The sequence below is a fragment of the Coloeus monedula genome, assembly GCF_965178545.1.
Source record: "Coloeus monedula genome assembly, chromosome: 1".
NCBI lineage: Eukaryota > Metazoa > Chordata > Aves > Passeriformes > Corvidae > Coloeus > Coloeus monedula.
In genome coordinates, this window is record NC_138781.1 from 54,880,801 (window position 1) to 54,899,950 (window position 19,150).

The 19,150-nt window shown below is 38.6% G+C and overlaps 1 protein-coding gene across 1 annotated transcript in view; it reads right to left on the reverse strand.

Moving 5' to 3' along the window:
• Window positions 1-19,150, reverse strand: part of POU6F2 (POU class 6 homeobox 2) — a gene marked incomplete at both ends in the record, with an annotated part of 331,543 nt that overhangs the window by 4,658 nt on the left and 307,735 nt on the right. The window contains one exon of the mRNA XM_082293405.1: window positions 7,628-7,796. Within this exon, the coding sequence (XP_082149531.1) occupies window positions 7,628-7,796 (169 nt within the window). The remainder of the gene's footprint in view (window positions 1-7,627; window positions 7,797-19,150) is intronic.

A 19,150-nucleotide genomic window follows, 5' to 3' on the forward strand; every position in this document is an offset into this window, starting at 1 on the left:
ACATTAGCCCCTCAGAAGATAATGCTTATGATGCTGTGAGAATAAATCTGTCCTTCCTCTCTATAGCAGTTTACTGACACAGAAGCCTTTGTCCCTGAAAGGGCACATAATAAAGCATGTCTACCACAGAAAAGCTCCTTTGGAGCTGGATAACTTGGTCAATTTAGGACTTATCAAGGGAAATGACACAACAGCTGGAGAATGGAACTTTCCCCCCTCCCAAGCTACTGATCCCTGACTAAATGGAAGTGTTTGCCAAGTCAGAGACAGCATGGGACTGGGATGGTAGAAGATTTCAAAGTGTTGTGCAATCCTGCATGTAGTGAAGCCGTTCTCCCAGTGAGACATCTCTATTGTTCTTCACCTCATTCCTCAGACGCTGAGGTGAAAAGTTTGCAGCACAATAACCCCTCAATTTCTGTAAATGCAAGCAGTTGTCCAAGGACAATGTTAGACTACATTACAATTCTGAACCCTGTATTAGAATGGCTCCTGCTAGTATGGCTATAGTGAGGGCTTATCAGCATTACAGTAGCAAAGCTTTTATTTTCAGGGGTTTATAAGCCTGGTTTAAAATTTCCTTATCATGGAAATATCCTATGAAAAAATCTTTTTGTCCAATAATAGACAGAGGGAAAAGGGTTTTCTGATATATAAATTTAGCCTATATCTATCTGTTGCTTGAGTGTAAGAAACACACATGGCAGTAATATTTTTAAAATTTGTGTGTATGCAACCAGGGACCACATGAACTATGCACAGATAAACATGCACATAGGTTGAACCTTGTTTCAACAATACTTTACACTCACAACATCTCTGCTGTTCTCACTGCTGTACTTGTGGTCATCTGTACACCTATGCACTGATCCAGTACAAAGCCAGGGTGCATATTGTGTACTTTAGGACTAAGTGCTGTGACAGTGGCCTCTCAGGTTTATAAAGTAATTGTCTTTAGAAGCATGTAATTTTCCTGCTTATGCCATATAGTCTATCTAGCATACCAGTTCTGAATTTCAGAGACACAGAAGGGAGCTGAAGACTTATCTACTCTTTACGTCTCTGTACTAAATATCATAAATGATACTGGCCTCAAAAAATCCCCTGAGTGAAGTACACTAAAACTGTGGCCTTCCTCACCTCTTTCCTTCTGTTACCTTAAGTCCTCTGACTAAGGCTGTTAGATATGTGACAAAGGACAATTCAGGTGTTCCTAGAGAACTCGAAAAGTAGCAAACTATGGCACCTGGCACCTGTAATGCTCCCCAACTCCTGTTAGGAATAAAAAGAGAAGTAAGAAAACTAATTGCAGAGATCTTAGAGAGATTATAGAGAAATTCTGTCAAGTTCTGCTGGATCTAGAATGATCTGGCACTGTTGTAACAGTTAACACCATGGAAAGACCTTTCCTGCCTGTGGCACTTGGATGAGGGAAATATTAGGCTGAGCTCTACTTGAGAGGAGAAAAAACTGTGATGCTCTTCAGTAATACAGGAGTAGAATGTAGTATATAGTGGAATATCTGTTGAGAAAAAGGCTTCATTCTTTCATAGCTTCTTTGGCAACAGGAAAGTACTAACAGATGGACTGAAACACTGAAGTGTTTTATCTTGAACTCTAGGGAAAATAGCATTTGTACAAAATTGGAACCACTTCTACTTTGGGTGTGATTCAAAGCCCTTTGAAATCCACAGATCTTGTTTTCTGTCACCTCCCTAAAACACAAATAGTGCTATGAAGACCACTCTATTGATATCATCATTGGTCTGTTTTACTCTACCGCATTAAAATGCCATCTGTACAGTCTTAGACTGTGTGGTATAATATATGCACACACATAAACATATTCAAATAGATTATGGACTTTGTTTTAACAAGTTCTGGGCTCTCAGAACAGTTGAACATATAGTGCATTTCACATTTTAGGAAGAGTAGCTTATGCTTTTTAAATTAAGTGGCTATCCCAGGGAAGGCCACCCAGTGCAAACAGGAAAATAGAGAATACCAAACCCATTGAGTATTTGGGATCTACAGTAACAGCATTTCAAGACTCCAAGTTTATATTATTGCATGAGAAAACAATGGCTGTCTATGAAACTACTGGAGAAAGGTAAGAGGGTTTTCTGGGACCATTTCAGAGGATATGGGTACATGTAACAGAAAGGAAGACAGCTAAAATTCCACCAGCTGTCCTGGTGGATGTTGAAGGTAGATGAGCAGTATGGAAGAAATTAAATCCACAAGCTCTCCTGCATTGAAATCTGTTTTTTCCTACTGAAGGCAATACTTCTCCCACTTTTGAACTCTTCTGAAAATCCTGTGTGAATTTGTTGTTGAGTGAAAATATGCTGTGGTTTTAATAGTTAGGGGAAAGAGCTGCTGCAGAGAAATCAGTGCACCCTGAAGGAGAAACCAAATTTCTGTTGCACAGAGTTCTGCCACAGGAGGGATTACAGGGGGATGATTTCCCCAGTCAGACAGGAGGAGAAATAGCTGGCTGAGGAGGTCCAATGGAAAGTAAATTGGATAAGAAAGGCAGGACAAAACATTGATAATGGAAAATGGAGTGGAGCTCAGTGGGAAAAAAAAAGAAGAATAATTTGTTTATGGGAGGCATTTTAATTTTATAGTAACAGATGAAAGTAAAATGAGTTTGGAAGGAAGAAAGGAACTTCATGGGGACACAAGTCTCAGAGCACAAGGGGAAGCCAGTGATTTCCACAAAGAGAACATACGGCGGAAAAGTTAAAGAAATGAGCAGAGCGATGCATTACAGAAGAGGAAAATGAAATGGAAAAAGGGAGGAATAATGATGTAGAATTGAATGAAGAGAAAACAAAGAAGACAAAAGAGAATACAAATAGGATTGGACAATACAAAGGAATCATACAGAAGGGACAGGAAGAATAGAGATGAATCTTGCAGTCCTTGCTTAGACAGAACTTACTTTAAAATATCTTTTATTTGGAAATAGCTGTTACATTTGGTCTTTAAAATAATTAGCACTTGTTGCTGGTTAGGGATGAAGGGGTGATTATGACAGAAAAGGGAAAAGTTATAAAGAAGACAATAACCTAAAGGAAAAAAAAAGGACAGGAAATTAAAAAAAAAGAAAGAGAAATTAAAAAGTAAGGAAATGCACTTTTTTGAAATTAAGAAACACATTAAAGAAAAAAAAGCAAAATCAGACAGAAAATATTACTAGAATGAAAAGTAAAAGGAATAAACCCAAGGAACATGGAACACTAAAGTTAACAAAGAGAGTTCCTATGACTTTCTCATTGTACTTATTAATTTTTCAGATGTGAGGCAATGTCTTGTAAAAGAGTTAGTCTCTTTGCAGTCAGTGTGCAGAAGCTTGCCCCAAATAATTATTTGCTGAAGTTAGGATGCTCTATGCAATTTGATTAACTGAAAAAGTCTGACTAGTTTTATATGAACTTTGCTATATTTAGCAATTATTTCTGGAATATAGCAAATCTCTGCCAAGGTACTCAACTCCAGAACCTCTGCCAGAGGTCTGGACTTCCTTTGTAAGGAACTAGGAAAAGGAAAGAATATTCCTACCTGATAAAGAAATCAAAGATAGGTTCAGGAGGCCACAAATTGTTTCATGCTGCCCTCATGCCTCAGGATTTCTCTCAGAAACACTAACCCATTTCCCGCCTCATCCCACTGAAAGACTTTAAATGGACTTTCAGACACTGGATTTCAATTGTAGGCCTTTCATACAAAGTTCTGCAGCCAGTGTTGGAGCTGGATGTTAAGAAGGCCACAGGCTTGACAAAGATGCGCTCCTGCCCTTCAGGGATCTGCATCTAGAAACTGATCAGGTTCTGTAAAGAAGCAAAACAAGGATGACTTTCTGTCTATATCCTCATGTGCAGCCACAGTTTTGTGCATATGGCTTTTCAGTCACATGAAACAATTGTCAAACTCATGAAGGTCATTTAATACTATTTGGTGAAGCAGTATTGCCGAGAAGGAAAAGCTATAAAGGATCTTGTCTGATTTTCATGTTTCATTACACAGGTGGTTTGATCTTTCCTTACTGAACTGCCCATATTTTCCTCTTTCTTGTAGGCTCTTTCCACATTAACAGAAAACAGAAGGTAGCTCTCTTGTGCCCTGCAACATTGTCCCTGATGTGGCAGCTCAAGCAGGCTTAGGCATGCAGTATTAGCTCCAGTTTATGGTTGGCTACATGCTCTCAGAAGCATGCTGGACAATCTTTAAGGATAATTGAGATGACCGGTTTGCTTCTGTCTGTGTAAGGTTGCTATATGAATGGCAGAAGTGAGTTGATCTGCTCCTCACGCTACTCATTCTGTTAGTCTTGAATACCAGACACTGGATGAAGCTAGAAGCATAAACTCAAAACAACTCCACAAGTTTTTATTTATGTGTAACTATGTTTAACATGTAATTTTTTCCAGGAAAATCCTATCAATAACATTTTCTTTTGGAATACTCTTAAGATCTGAATTTCAGTGAGTTAATTTCCTAGTACAACTCCTTTGTCGGTCTGACTGTATGAAAAGTTTCCTATGCCTGTAGCTCTGGGCTGCTTTATGATAGAACTGCAGTAAGGACAGGGAGACTGACTTGACGCTCTTCTTTGTGATTATTTTTCACACTCCTCTGATGGCTTCTGGGAAGCATGGGAGTGGCGTCAGCAGGATTTGGATTCAGAGGGGGCAAAAATTAATCTTGAGTCTTAAGAAAAAGATGATAGAAGGAAAAAACCAAACTGGAAGACTATTAAAGAGCAGGGATCAGAGTTTGGAGTGGAGGGAGAGAGGGCCTGACTGTGCAGAGTAGTACCACTCACTGTGGTAGAGGAAAGAAAATAGGGAAAAAGAGGTGGCACTAGTGATAAAACAAGATAAAGGAGGATAGAAGCTACCTAATAAAAAGGCTGGTAAAAGAGTACAGATATGGTCTGGAGACAGTGACTGAGTGAGAACTGAAATGGAAAGAGAAGTTGGGTAATGATGGACTGTGAGGAAAGGACTGCAGGGAGAAAACTAGAGGAACAAAAGCATGGAGGCAAAGGGAGAGCGGATTGCGTGGAGAACAGTGTGAAGAATTAATGGCACTAGAACAAGACAAGTAGTAGATGGAGTCAAGCCTGAGAGGATCAAGTAAAAGTCGTATGTTCGTTAATGTATCTCCCAGTTGTGCCCAAATTGATATTCCTGTGCCTCATACTGCTCTGCTCTCAGCCAAATCCATAAGCACAGCATGCTTATTTTAGAGCAGAACCAACAAGATGATAACAAAACTATCAGCTTTTCCATCCATTCAACACATATTCTATTTCTAGCTATGAACATAAATATTATCTCACCATATGACTGATGTACATTACTATTCTGCTTTTGTAAAAACCTTGAAATTTATCCAAGCAAAAAAAGGGGCTAAAAGAACATCCTTAGAGCTGCACAAATTAACACTCAGAAGCTACAAAATGCTGGAATTACAGCAGCCCACAACACAGTGTAGCAGAGTCTTTGAGCTGTGGATTATCATTTCTTTTTCATGTGCCTTGTTCAGTGAACAGGATGAACTGTCCTTCATTGCAGACAAACTGATTGATGTATTGCCTTTTTACTTGTTCAGTGTGTGGCCCCAGACCTCTATTAAAGTTCTTCACTAAAGACATCTCCTCTTGAGCTCTTCTGGTTTTTTAAAAACCTTAATTTATTTTCTTGTGTTTCTACAAGATGAGGGTATTCCCCTTCTCATCCACAGAGAAGTAGACAGATATTAAGGGAAGAAGCATTTTTGGGTTACCCAGTCTAGGTCAAGTAGGAAATGATTTTTTAGACTGTGTCTTCAAATGGTTCTTGATACAGTTCCACAATGAAAGTGCACTTAAAATTGCAACTGTGACTACCAGATTCTTCTGTAAATTAAAGTCCAGATTCTCAAGCTGGATATTGAGGGAGCACTTGTGAAAAATCTCTTTTAAGTGATTTGCCTGCTGTTGCACTGGAATTACATAGCAGACAGAAGGCTTCAACTCCTCAGTCCTCCATTGCCTCAGGCAAGACCATCCTTCACTCCTCTACAGCTTCCTACCTGAAATGTTATGCAAACTGGGGAACAGATTAGTGAATCAGATAAACCCTGGGACAAAAGCCCACCTGTTGCACTAGTAATTCTGATACATCCCTAGGACAATTACACTGGGAATGCACTTAAAGAAGGATGAGCAAAAAAATCATGATTGCTTGATTTTACGCACAACAATATATTGGTATAATGAAATACATGTTCTAATAGGATTTGCATACAGTTGAACAAACAACTATTTTTCGAGCATCTCCTAACTTTTGATGGATTTATCCTGTAAACTTAAAAGGGCTTCCTCTATGTTGCATTTATTTTAAATTAGAATGTCCACAAGAGGAGCTGTTCTGGACTAGCTATTGAAAAATAACTCATTCTGCACCAGCTATGTTACCCAATTTTCCCACATGGACTAGGATAAATTTTATGTATTTGTAATGTAAAACCTCTTCTTTGTCTTCCTCCTACAAGCATGTCTACATAAGAAAATTTACAACTGACAGAGCAATAGCAGTATATTTATATCACTATAATTATATCTGTTTCTATATGCAGATATATATTTTCATTCCAGAATAAAAGTATTCCCGCTGGGAGTTATATCAGCATAATTTTACCACTATAGCCCTACTAGTAATTTCCCCATGTAAAAGATCTCTGAAAAAATCTAACCAAGATTTTTTCACATCTCTCCTTGCATGACAGTTTCTCTAAGCCCTTCATAAGCTTGCATCAGTTGCATATTTTACATTACCAATATGGCATAAGCTATAGTGTTTGTTTACTTAGAATATATACATGGAGTATCATAGAACAAGATCATCCAAATCACTTGGATTTTTGCAGATGTGCAAAAACTGTTAATGCTTCTTATGTATACTGTCAACCTGTGGTTTTTGCTATGTGAAGACCAAGTTAGTGCTGAAAAGGTAATAGCAAAGACTCTGAACAGTGAGATCTGGATAAAGGGCTGTTCAGGTCAGCTGTTATATTCCTAACACTGGAACTCAGTTATTTCACTGCAGTGTGCTTCTCTCTTCTCCCCTACATGTTCCAGTTCATTCTTGTTTAAATGTTGCAAGCTTTTTCTGGCAAGAAAAGTCTCTCACTCTAGATTTGCGTAGTATTAGGGTTTGTAAAATGGTTTGCTATATCAACCAAGCAAACAAACAAGCAGCTTAACCAAAAGTAGGAGTACCTGTTTGCCCACCAAATTCTGAGAAATGTAATTCATTATACTGACTGATTCAAAAATGTCTAATTTCAAAAAAATGTAAACTACATTTCAGTTACAATAATTGCCCTCATGAGTCAATTAATGGCATTTTAATGACCATTTTCAGCATCGATTAAGATTTTTAAAGGCATGTTTACCTTAAGCCCCATCCATGACAGCACTTAGGAATTCTCACTGGTGAGAGTCAGTCTATTTAGCAATATACAATCTACTATAAATAAAAAAAACAAAAGGAGGGAGAGCAGATTGGGAAACTCAGCAGTGAGGAGAACAAACAGAGGGGAGAACTAAGGAGAGCCAGGGAGCAATACTTACTGCTGACTAACTGGCCAACACTCAAAGCTGAAGAGGAGGAGGATGAGGAGGAAGAAGAGGAAGCCTGACGCACTGGGCTTTGAGACATAGATGCTTGACTGTGAGCCAAATGCAGGAGATTGGATTGTGAGGCTGCTTGTCCCACTTGCGTCTGGGAGGGCTGATGGAGCTATATGTTAAAATGTAAAAATAGGTATTTAGAAAGTGAAGCAGTAATAGAAAACTTTCAATGCACCATCTCACCCATCTACTTCTGGGGAGCAAATCACATAGGAGCATTAAACACCATGGGCTTTGTTCATGTTACAGTGTTACAGTAGGAGGAATCTGAGCTGTTTTGAGTATTTTCTTTCCAGTTTTACCCGGTTTAACTGGATACTTAATCTAATTAGAAGCTAAATACTTTTTTTGAAATGGGTGATAAGAGACCTACGACATTCACAGCAAGATTCTGATTTAGTAAATACATATCCTTACCTGTTTTCTGACTCATGAAACCAGACTTTTATTCCCTACATGGATTCTCATAGAAATCAGGATTGTTTCACAGAGATCCTTTCATACTGAAGGACCAGGGCCAGGAAGAGTGGGAATGGGGAAAAGGACATAAACCGAGCCAAAATCCCTTTCCTACAGGAAGCAATGATTTGTTTTATGAAGATCTAGCAAACAAACAAGAATCATGCAAATGGATAAGTCATCCAATACTAAAACACACAGGGAAACTTCTGGGCCCCATTCACATCAGGATTGTATCCAGTAAGACACGTCTAAAAAGTCTAGTGAGTATGGTAGATGCAAATGATACACTGTGATACATGAATCTGACTTTCTAAAAGTTTTTTAAACAAATATTACAAGAGTGTATTCTTTGTTTTTTCACTAGGGGAGTGGAAAGAACCATGAATCCTTTCTGCCTATGGTATTGTGGGGTTGAAATCTAGGAATATTCTTTGGTACTGATTTTCACATAAAACTCAGAAAATTCAAAGGGCAGTCTCTCTACAGAATGAAGGCACACAATGGACTTTACAGTTTTGAATTGTGTTCTAGTAATCCAGTACAGCCTTTTCAGAGCGTAAGAATACAATAATACAGTACCAATACGCTCTGGTGACTGCTGCTTATTATACCTTTATTTTATGTTGATTCTTGATACTGATCAAAAAAGATAGTATAAATATTCTAAAAAGGCTTCACCTCACTGCAGCTGTTATCTGCATTTTCTACAAGGGGAAAAGATAAAGACCTATTTGGCCTTGCTTGAAGTCGGTAATTAAAATCTACTTCTTGAATGCTAAGGAGTATGAATTTTTCTCTTTTGATATCTAACTGAAAAAACTACTTTCAAAAAGGAGCTACATTCATTACTAACACTCAAATTATATGCATTATCCTCCCAGCACACACAGACATGTCTGATGCTAAGTAGACAACAAATTGTATAACACTATAGATAAAGGTATCTGTTCAGATTCAAGATGACACTTTCTGTGGAATATGTATGAACTATTTTAATGACAATATTCCTTTTAGAGCCTGTTTAAGAATGGAAAAAATTTCAACTTCTTTTTCCACCTTCTACGTGGCATAATGTAACAGAAAATGAAGGAAGAAACTTTGATTTAACCTGTAATAATAATAATGATAATTATTTATCTGACCACTTTTAGTGTATTCTGACTTCCTTGTGGATTAATAAAAAAAAGCATCTTTTTATATCAAGGATTTTTTTTATCAAGTACATTTTAAAAAATACAACATGCCACTTTATCAAGGGGATAACAGTTGAGAAGCTGATTAAAAGGCTTCCAGTTTTCAGACTCATGAAAGCAGTGAGAATCTTTAAAAAAATTCTCTAAGGGCTGAATTTTATCGACAGAGAATTCCCAACCCAGAATGTCTACTTTTATAGTATCTTCTCCTAGGGAAACATCCCACTGTGATGGCTGGCCTCTTCTGAGCACTGCAGAAGTGGACTGCCTACCCATCCATTATACTCATATCACATCCAGACTGCAGCTTTCAGAAACAAGCAGGTGTTTGGGGTCTGGGTCTGTTTTCTGAGGGAATCTCTGGTGAAACTAAAGATTTCAGCACAGGCAAGGGAAGATAAGTACTGTATTTAGATCAGTTAGATGCTTTCACTCTATCTGGAACAGTCTAAGAGATGTTAGAGCTTATCTGTGAGGATGGAGGAGCAAATACAGCAGCTATCTTTAAAGAGAAAGATCTGCAAAATTATAGTCCAGTCAACTGAACTTCAACCGTGGAAAAATACTGAAGAAAATAATCAAACAATTTGTAAGCACCCACAAGAAAACAAGGTAGCAACAGACAACATGGATTGTTAGGAACAAACTGTGTCAAACCAATCTGATCTCCCTATAAGACAGGGTAATTGGCCTTGCAGACAGGGAAAAAGCAGTAGGTGGTTTGACTTTACAAGTGTCTCCCTCATGTGACATTCTTTATAACCTAAGGAAGCATAGTTTAGGTGAAATTGCTGCAGAATGAATGGCGAAGTATTTGGAGAACAAAACTGAGGATGAGATATCTGTGGAAACAGAAGTGTGCATGCATGGTGCTTCACAGAAGTCTGTCCTCATTCTGCACTACTCAATATTTTCTTAAAGACCTGGATGATTGAACAGAGAATATCTTTACTAAATTTACGTGCTGATGACATGCTGGGAGGAAATTTTGACAGGTTTTGGACTACAGGATTAGGAATCAAAATGTTTCTGTGCATTTGAACATGCTGTCTGCAATCCTGTGGTGTTGCAAAAGTAAAGGCAGTTCCCATGCCAAGCCATGTGAGTGGGAGTAGATGTTGGTAGTGCATGTGAAGTGCACCTTCTTTTCTACTGAGCCTTGGTAAGACCTCTGCAGAGGGGGATGCCATGTCCACAGCTAGGTTCCAGACTCCAGAAAAATCTATTTAACTAAGTAGAGTTAAATAATTAGAATGGCTGAAGGCTTGGGAGTTAACTGAGGCTTATGATGACACCTGTAATGAACTGGTCGTGTTTAATCTAAAGGAGGGATGACCAAGAGGGATATGATGCCTGCTTTAAATACAGACATAGCTAACGAAAAGAGGAGATAATTATTTTGTCTTACATTTTATAATGGAGAGAATGAGGCCTAGTTATCTGGAAGGTTCAAATTAGATGTTGGGAAAAGCTATCTAACATGGCAGTGAAACACTGGCATTGATTACTGGTGGAATCTGTGGGTTTCTATGACAGTGTGGTCAGGACCAAATTAGCTAAAAACTGGAATAGATACTCCAACAGATTAGACTGGATAATCTCTTGAACCTTGACCTTCCACACATAATTTTTTTTATGATTCTACACCATTTCCCATCAGCATTTCTCAGGGAGATAGCAAATACAACATTTTTGAGCTATGTTACACATACAGTCACTGAACATTTCAACTACTGAGCATGTGCACAATAAATCTAAAGCCTCCATGAAGCTCTAGAATGAGAAGACACTGCATTTTTCAGCTCTGCATGCAAGGCATGCACTCAGACAGCACAATAGATCACGTGCACAATATGATGGTTGGGTCTAGGAAGTGTTTGAGTCTCTGCACATGTTTTGTACAATGCATGTATTTTTAAAATAACTGGAATACCCAGAAGCTTGGCAACTTTGTTGCTGAAGGTCCAGAAATATTTAAACAAATACAAGAAATCTCAAAATTTAGCTGGGCAGAAGGAAAATGGCTAGTGAAGTTTGGATTCACAGTAGCCCTAGATGTGACAGCAACATATAAGGGATATTTACAGGTTGGTTTATAACTCGCTGATTGTGAGGGATAAGCGAGCAATGGGGTTGAAGTGGCAGAAGAGTCACCTTAAGGCCTGACCAGAGACTGAGGGAGGATTTCATCTTTAACTCCCTACGTAATTTCCAGCACCACCTCTGCTTTACAGACATGATGGTTGAGCTGTAAATGTCCTGCTTAAAAGACAATTATAGTTATCTATGGCATGAAATTGCATCAAAATACTCTCTCTTTTCATCCACCATAATTTCTACTCCAGAAATAGCCTTAAGGAGAGGCAACGATTAGATTATGAATTAGATTCTAGATGACAGAATCAATTTGAACTTGCAATAGCAGACTTTTCCCAATTTTGGACACGTATATATGATATGAATTATATTTATAACTGTTGTGCATTTTCCATTCAAAGACAGAAGGAGGCACAGAAATTACAGAAGCAGTTGCTGTAAGTGCCATTCTGTGTAGGTGGATATAGTAGAAATGCCAGAATGATGACTGTATGCAATAGTGATCAGTATCTGGCAGCAATACGTGTATGCACGCTGCTGTTAGAGGAATGAAGTGAACATGAGAAGTGGAAAGTGCATCATAATACTTTATAAGAATAAACTGAAAACTGCAAAGGGCCTTATTCATATTTCTTTTACATGAGATTTACATGTTGCTGTCAATGGTGAAGGTAGTATTAACTGATAATTGCAGAGGTAAAGAATGAATTAGGTCTGTAAGACTGAATTTTCTTCTTAAATTATACATGTAGGATATTCCTATGCCTGGGATGGTTGACTGGAGTTCTGTATTAAAGGCCTTAAGAGATCAGAGATGTTGTTCTCTGCATCCAGAAAGCTGCGTATTAGTGATAGTGTAACACAGTATTTTGCATAAAATAGGGAAGAGAAAGAAACTAACAGGAAATCTAGAAAACTTTTGACAGAATATTGACCTCTATCATAACAGAGCTGCTACTTGGTTTTACAGAGAGTCTGGACAAACAGCAAGGGGAAAATATGGACTTAATGGAAAGGAGAAGAAAATAATGAGCTTAGATTGCAGTAAGGGAAGCTAGGGTCAGGCATCAGGAAGACCTTTTGAATGCTAAGGAAAGGGGCCTAGGTTGCCTAGGGATGTCAGGGAACCTCCATCACGGAAGATTTTTAAGAACAAGCTAGACAAACCTCTGTCAAGAATGATATAGGGACAGCTGATCCTGCCTAGGGGGAGGAGATGGACTACATGACCTCTTCAGGTCCTTTCCAGTCCTATTTTTCTATGATTCAGTGAAAAGGAAATCTGAGAAATAAGGAAACACAACAAATTAGAGAAGACAGAGGTGAAAAAGACAAGTATAACAAAAAGGGCAGAAGAGATGAAACTAAGAGGAATGGTACAAAGAGCAAGAAATACATTTTAAGCAACCCCCTTTATGTTATAAATAAAGATTTTCAATTTTTTCGGATGTCAGCTAGTTCATCCTGGCAAATACGGACATTAACTGTAGTAAAGATTAAAGTCCATGGAAGGTCTGAAAAACAAATATCTTGATATAAAATGACACTCCCAAACACTTTGAAATTCCATGACAATGTAGTAGTAGTTTAAGTGTTTCATTCTTCTATTTTTCCTGCGAATGGAGTCCTCTAACCTGTATACATTCCCTAAAATGTTTCCTAGAATACATTTGATTTTGAGAAAGAGTAACGGTGTGCTGAGGACACTGCAGGATTCAAGAGCACCATGGCAGATGAAGTCTGTTTTCAAACCTACTCACACTGCACAAGCAGGCATGGGCTTCGAACGGGTTTCCTTAAATCTTCTAACAAATGGAAAGAACAAGTTAATACACATATCCCCATCATTCTTGCCAAATCCCTTTCACAGTCAGCTCTGCCAGAGTATTTCACAAATACTGCATCCCATCACCCTAATTTAGATTACTCAAATAAATTCAAGTAAGTGCATATATGAATCTAAATATGGAAGGTATTTGATACTTAATAAGCATCCTCTTTCTCAGTATAGTACAATATAGTATAGTACATATAGTATAAAATGTGTCTATACACACTGCTTAGACTGACAGAATAGGTACATTTGGAAACTAATATAAAAGGTCCTTAGATTCACACTGGCTGTGCGCATACTCCACCCAAAATGAAGAGTGTACTGTGGACATAACTGGGGGCAGGACTTTGACAGCATCTGCTGAAGTTCTTTCAAAGCCTTTCTATAGAACCACAACTACTTTCAAAACACACTGTAGTTGAAGGTCTTTAAACTTGCTAAATGAGGTTGAGAATATACTAGACTTATGTAAAAGACATAATTTTATATGCAAATCGGGCACAGAAGTAATTTTTTTTACCCCTTTCAGGAAGGATATAATGTCAATATAAGAACAGTATTATTGACAATACATTAATGACTAATTATAAATTATTTATTAATTAATAATATTAATAATAATGTAAATATTACAAGAGTATTATAGTAACAGTTTTAAATGTGTAAGTGCATAATTCAAAGGTAACCCGCATATTCCTACAGTGAACAGCATTTTATGCTTCCTATGCCTCAGTTGCTTAGAATGACACAGGTAATGTAGCAATGTCTTCCTATTCCCAAAGGTTTGGTGCAGTTATACGGACTTTTTAAAAGATATCCTTCTCCTACAAGTGCTGATGCCACAAAGAAAACTGGTCAGGAAGAGACAGAAGTTACAAGTCAAGTGTTGTGCTGTGGCATGGAAAGTCTGATGTAGTCCCTTGTACTAGTAAATAGTCTAGTAATCTTGACTTTCAAAGATCTAGTAATTTATCCATAGATGACATAGAATTATGCAATGATGATGGGAAAGGAAAAGAGACAGAAGCGAGAAAAATTGTCACCCTCATCACTGAAAGTCATATAAAAAGCAAAAGAAAAACAAAGTCGGATTGAGACAACACAGTTTAGTGACTATATTGAAACATAGAGAAAGAAGAGTGCATTTTTCATAAAGCAAGACATCATCAAAGCTATAGGAGTATTGCAGAGAGGAAATGATTGAGAGCTGGTTAGATTTTAATGGGAGAGAATAACAAAGGAGTTGTGATAACAAGATGGTAGGGTGTTGTTACGATTCGATTTAAACCCAGAAAAGCAAAGCAAGTCTCTGAGCATAAACTGGAAAGAACTTAGAAGGTTCAAAATATCCCCAGAAACAAGATTAAAACCAAACGAGGTTAGATGTTGTTGCCAAAAATTGATGTATTTTATTTAATAGTAGAGAGGTAAAGAGAAGGGAAGAGAAAAGAGAGAAAGAAATAGAAAAAAGAAGTGTGGGTGGGGGGTGGGGGAACAGGGAGAGGTGACAGGGGTTAGGTGGAAGCATATCACCCATCCGAGGGTCCCAACGACGTCTCGTTGCTCCCCTCCATCTGGTCTGCTGGTGGTGAGGGTCCCCCGTCACCACTGTGGCCACGCCGCTACATGCTGCCACACCACACACCGCCACACGCCAAAGAGTGCAGAACTCCGTGGATTAATATACACTTTGGGCCAGGTGGGAATGCCCACGTGTCTTTCTTGCAGGGGCCAGCTTGACACACTGTCCCTTGCAACACTGAGGGTCTGTTGCATCATCTCTGGTGCAGGGTCTGGGGACCGCTTTGAGGGGGGCCCTGTGATGGGCCATGTCACCCCCTTCTGCTGTGGATAAACTTCCTCCCCCCTGGTGAGGACCCCTCAGCTGGGCTCCTCTGCACAGGGGAGGATGGACAGTCTCTGCACCTCTCACCAGAGGCGTTTCCAACACACACCCAAAGCCTCTCCTCCCTCCCACCCTTTGGTGGAGGGTGTGTTCGAGCCTGGCAGCTGATAGCCCTGGGGCTGTGGTCTCCACCCTGGAGGTGTTAAGCCTGTGCTTTGTGAATGTCCCCAGCCCTGAGTTGTTATTTATCTTATGTTCATCAGGGAGCAGTGTAAGGCCTCAGTCAGGGCCCCATTCAGGGTGCGGTAGTCTTCTCTGCAGCTTTGGGAATACAGTTTAAAAAGTTTAAAAAGTCCTTTAAGAAAATGTTTAAGTCATGAAACATAATATTTCAGTCTCTGACAGATGTTTGTGGCAGGTTGAGATTGCAGAAAGAGAACATCTAACAAGAAATTTGGCAAGCAGATATACAAGAATCACCACAGACCCATCTGAGAGCTATCTATGTCTTTTCAACAGTTAATCCGGAGCATGATAGCCAATGACAACAAAGATGGGGAACTGAAAATGTAGTAAAATGCTGCCTAGTAGCTCATTTTACTCTGTTAGAATTGGCAGAAGCCCAAAGCTGGTAGTGCTCGATGACATGATGAAGTATGAAAAGTTCTGGCAGGCATTGTAGATAAAACAAGACTAAGGACAACTGGGACTACAGTCCCGATTTAATGAAGCTAGTATGTAGAAAGAAAGAGCCAGGAAAGACTGAGAAGGGAACCTGCTTTATGAGGTACGCCAGAGAACAATAGAATGTCCAGAAGTTGCTACTGTATGGACAAGAAAATAGTTATGAAAACACCAATTATTAGGAAAGCTGTTTAGGGAATTCATAAAGAAGAATGTGTTCGAACCCCAGTTATCACTGGCAGCTGGATTCTTCTTGGTCAATTTCGCTCACCTTAGAACAAATTAACAATTCTAAAATAGCTATCCTAGCCCTCTCTCATGTCAGTGGAAACAATAGATATGTTAAGATACCTACTAGAGATCAACCTATCCAAAATTTTTTCTATTTTGACATCTTGAGTTTTCCATTGGACATGCATATGTCTCCTTGTCTATGTCTATACAGGAAATCCAGTTAACTAGCTCCTCTGTGATACCGGATACCTAACTCCTCTATGACTAATTTAAGCAAGGTGAACCCTTTCCTAAATTTCGTAAGACTGCAGTTCACGGTTCAAGATCTTCTGTCAGCTGTGCTGGTGTTAAGGTTGTGTTGTTAGTGATATGAAAGAACACCTTGAAACAAATTTTTCAAATCTGATAGTAAATGATAATGCTAACAAGCTTTTACAACAAATTCATCTGCTCTCAAAAACAATGTCCCTTTAGCCATGCAACCTACATTTTGACAAAATTCCTCTTGAGAGGCATGGAGGAAGTGCAGAAGTTAAAGTTATAAGGTACTCTTCTATTATGGGACACAAAGAGCTTATAAAGCAAGAAACACAAAATTAGGGAACAATTTTATTATTTCTTTTTCAAGAAAGGAGACTACAGGTAGAGAACAAAGGATTTATACCAAATTTTTGAATGATTTTAGCAACCAGCAAGGAAATAGGGTGAATAATGGCAAAGTGGAATCTGCAGGAAGAACACATGAATTTCTTCAGTTAGTACAGAATAGCATGAAAAACCTACAAATCCTGTTTCGAACCTGCCAGGGAAGTATTATGACAGGTAGTAGATCAGTGCAAAGTGATTCACATCAAAAGGAACCATTTTAGTGACACACATAATAATAATAATCAGGGAAGCGAAGATGTATTATGGTGGATACATCTGCTTATTAAGTAAAACTGTTCAATGAGCAGAGATAGAAAAAGAAGGCTGTTAGGCTGTTTTGAGACAAAGAAAGAAAATAATGCTGAAAATATTATAATGTTTTGTAAAACAGGGATACATCCTCACTGTGACCATGGCATTCAGTTCTGATCAAAAAATCTTGAAGAGATTAGTGTGAAAATGGCTGGGAGATGAATGGCAAAAGTTATTAATGGCAAAGAAAAACTTGTTTATGAGCAGAGATAAAATGGATGCAGACAAAAACAGGAGTGCAAACAGCTGCCTGCTTTAGAAAGCCATTGCAATTTCTAGGAGAATTCTTGGTGTGTGCACAGATGCTGCTTAGATTAGCAAAATCTTGGAAAATAGTAAAATACCTGAAGTTTTACCTACTTGGTTCAATATGGAGAGGAACAATCCCTACTGTGGGTAGTTTAAAGAACATAAAAAACCCATCTATTTATACTTAAATACAGGAAGAACAGGACTACATCAGACTCACTTGTGTACATTGCAAAGCAACCTATTTACAGCGCAGAAAAAGAAGCACTGTTTTACACTACATGTAAGTATTCTATGAACTCATTTTCATGAGGAAACATTGAGGTTTTAGTCTTCCAAATCTGAAAAAGTTGTATGAATAAATAACGCATGTAGTCTACATAAGTAAAGCTGACTAAAAATAATATCTGAGGCATTTAAGTCTTCAGTCATCTGGGAGAAAGTAAGCACTTGCATTCATTACTTAGCAACTGGAGCAGTTTACAAAGGTTCAATTATTGTGACTCAGCTAACAAGCAGCAGCTCACTATCATTGCTTGTAATCACCTCTTTTACTCCTGAAGTACTTAGTTTCCAAGGGAGTGACAAGTTGAAAGTCAAACTAGGATTATCTGTAACTGGAACATTTTTGCTACATTATTTATTTCCTGCATTTATTTCTTCATGTCATGCTAAAATCTTTCCCATAACTTGTGTTGTAATCTTTCCCCCTGCTGAAGCTTCTTTCATCAAGTTATAAGACACCAAATGCTGTGTGACACTATTGTAAAAAACATATTGAATTCCTGCTGAGCCCTCTGATTTGAAGCACTCACTCAGTTCTGTTGAAAATGATATTTTAAACCATATAACTTAATATGCTATCATTAGCCAAATGCTACAGTTAGTCTAAGTCTCTCTCCAGGCAATAAAATAAACCCGGGATCTCCTTAAACTTCGAGCAAATCTTCTCAATTTTCAAATGATACACCAGTTTGTATAGTACTAGATCAATTGTTTTTCACGGTCCATCAGCATTATTCCTATGAAGAATCTAGGTCTCATATATCTTTTGTTCTCCCACTGAAATTCATGGCAAAATTTTCTCTGACTTCTTTCAGTAAAAACAGAAGAGCCAGTAGAGGGAGCACAAATACATAGAAATAATTTTCTGTGGCTGCTATAAAAATGTACTATTTTTTCATATAGTATTTGCACTACATCCCCCCCCCCCCCCCCCCGATCAAAAATACTGTCTTGATTAAACTTCAAGAAAGGCTGATCCAAGGTAAGAAGACTGTGTTGTTTGGTGGCCCTTCTTGCAACCCCCAGGACCTCCGGATTCTGTGTAAGAAAGAGGCAGAGGCTGAACCCTGTGAAAATAGTATTGGCAAAATAATGTTTTCTACCTCCATAGCACTGCTGGGCAGACAAGCTTAATGAGGAGCATCTTTGGCTCTTGGACATAACCAGTTCTCTGCAGACTGATATTTCTGCCAGCTGATTGCTGCACATGAGTACACAAGTTGGGTGAACAAGTACAATGTTGCTAAACAGTGCTTTCTGCTTTGCACCCCTGCTCATTCAGCAAGCTGCAGGTTTCAGAGTTTGTCCCTTTATGTGACCCCAGTGCCATGAGCTGTGCAGAAAATGTTACACCTCTGTGCCCTCTCTGCCCACTGACACTACTGGCAGACATTGTCTGGAAGAGGTTGCTTTGAACGCAGAAGGTGTGTCGCTCTGCATGTGAGAATGTCTCAGGCAATAATACAGGTCCCTTATCCTCCTCTTTATGTCTAAATTTCTTGAGTTTCAAATGGGATCTCAGGGTTGCTATGATTTTTGAGTGCTTCCCCCATAATGGAGGAAAAGGTCCCATCCCTTCAGGGGACTGGCACAAAAAAATACACCATCCCACACACCCC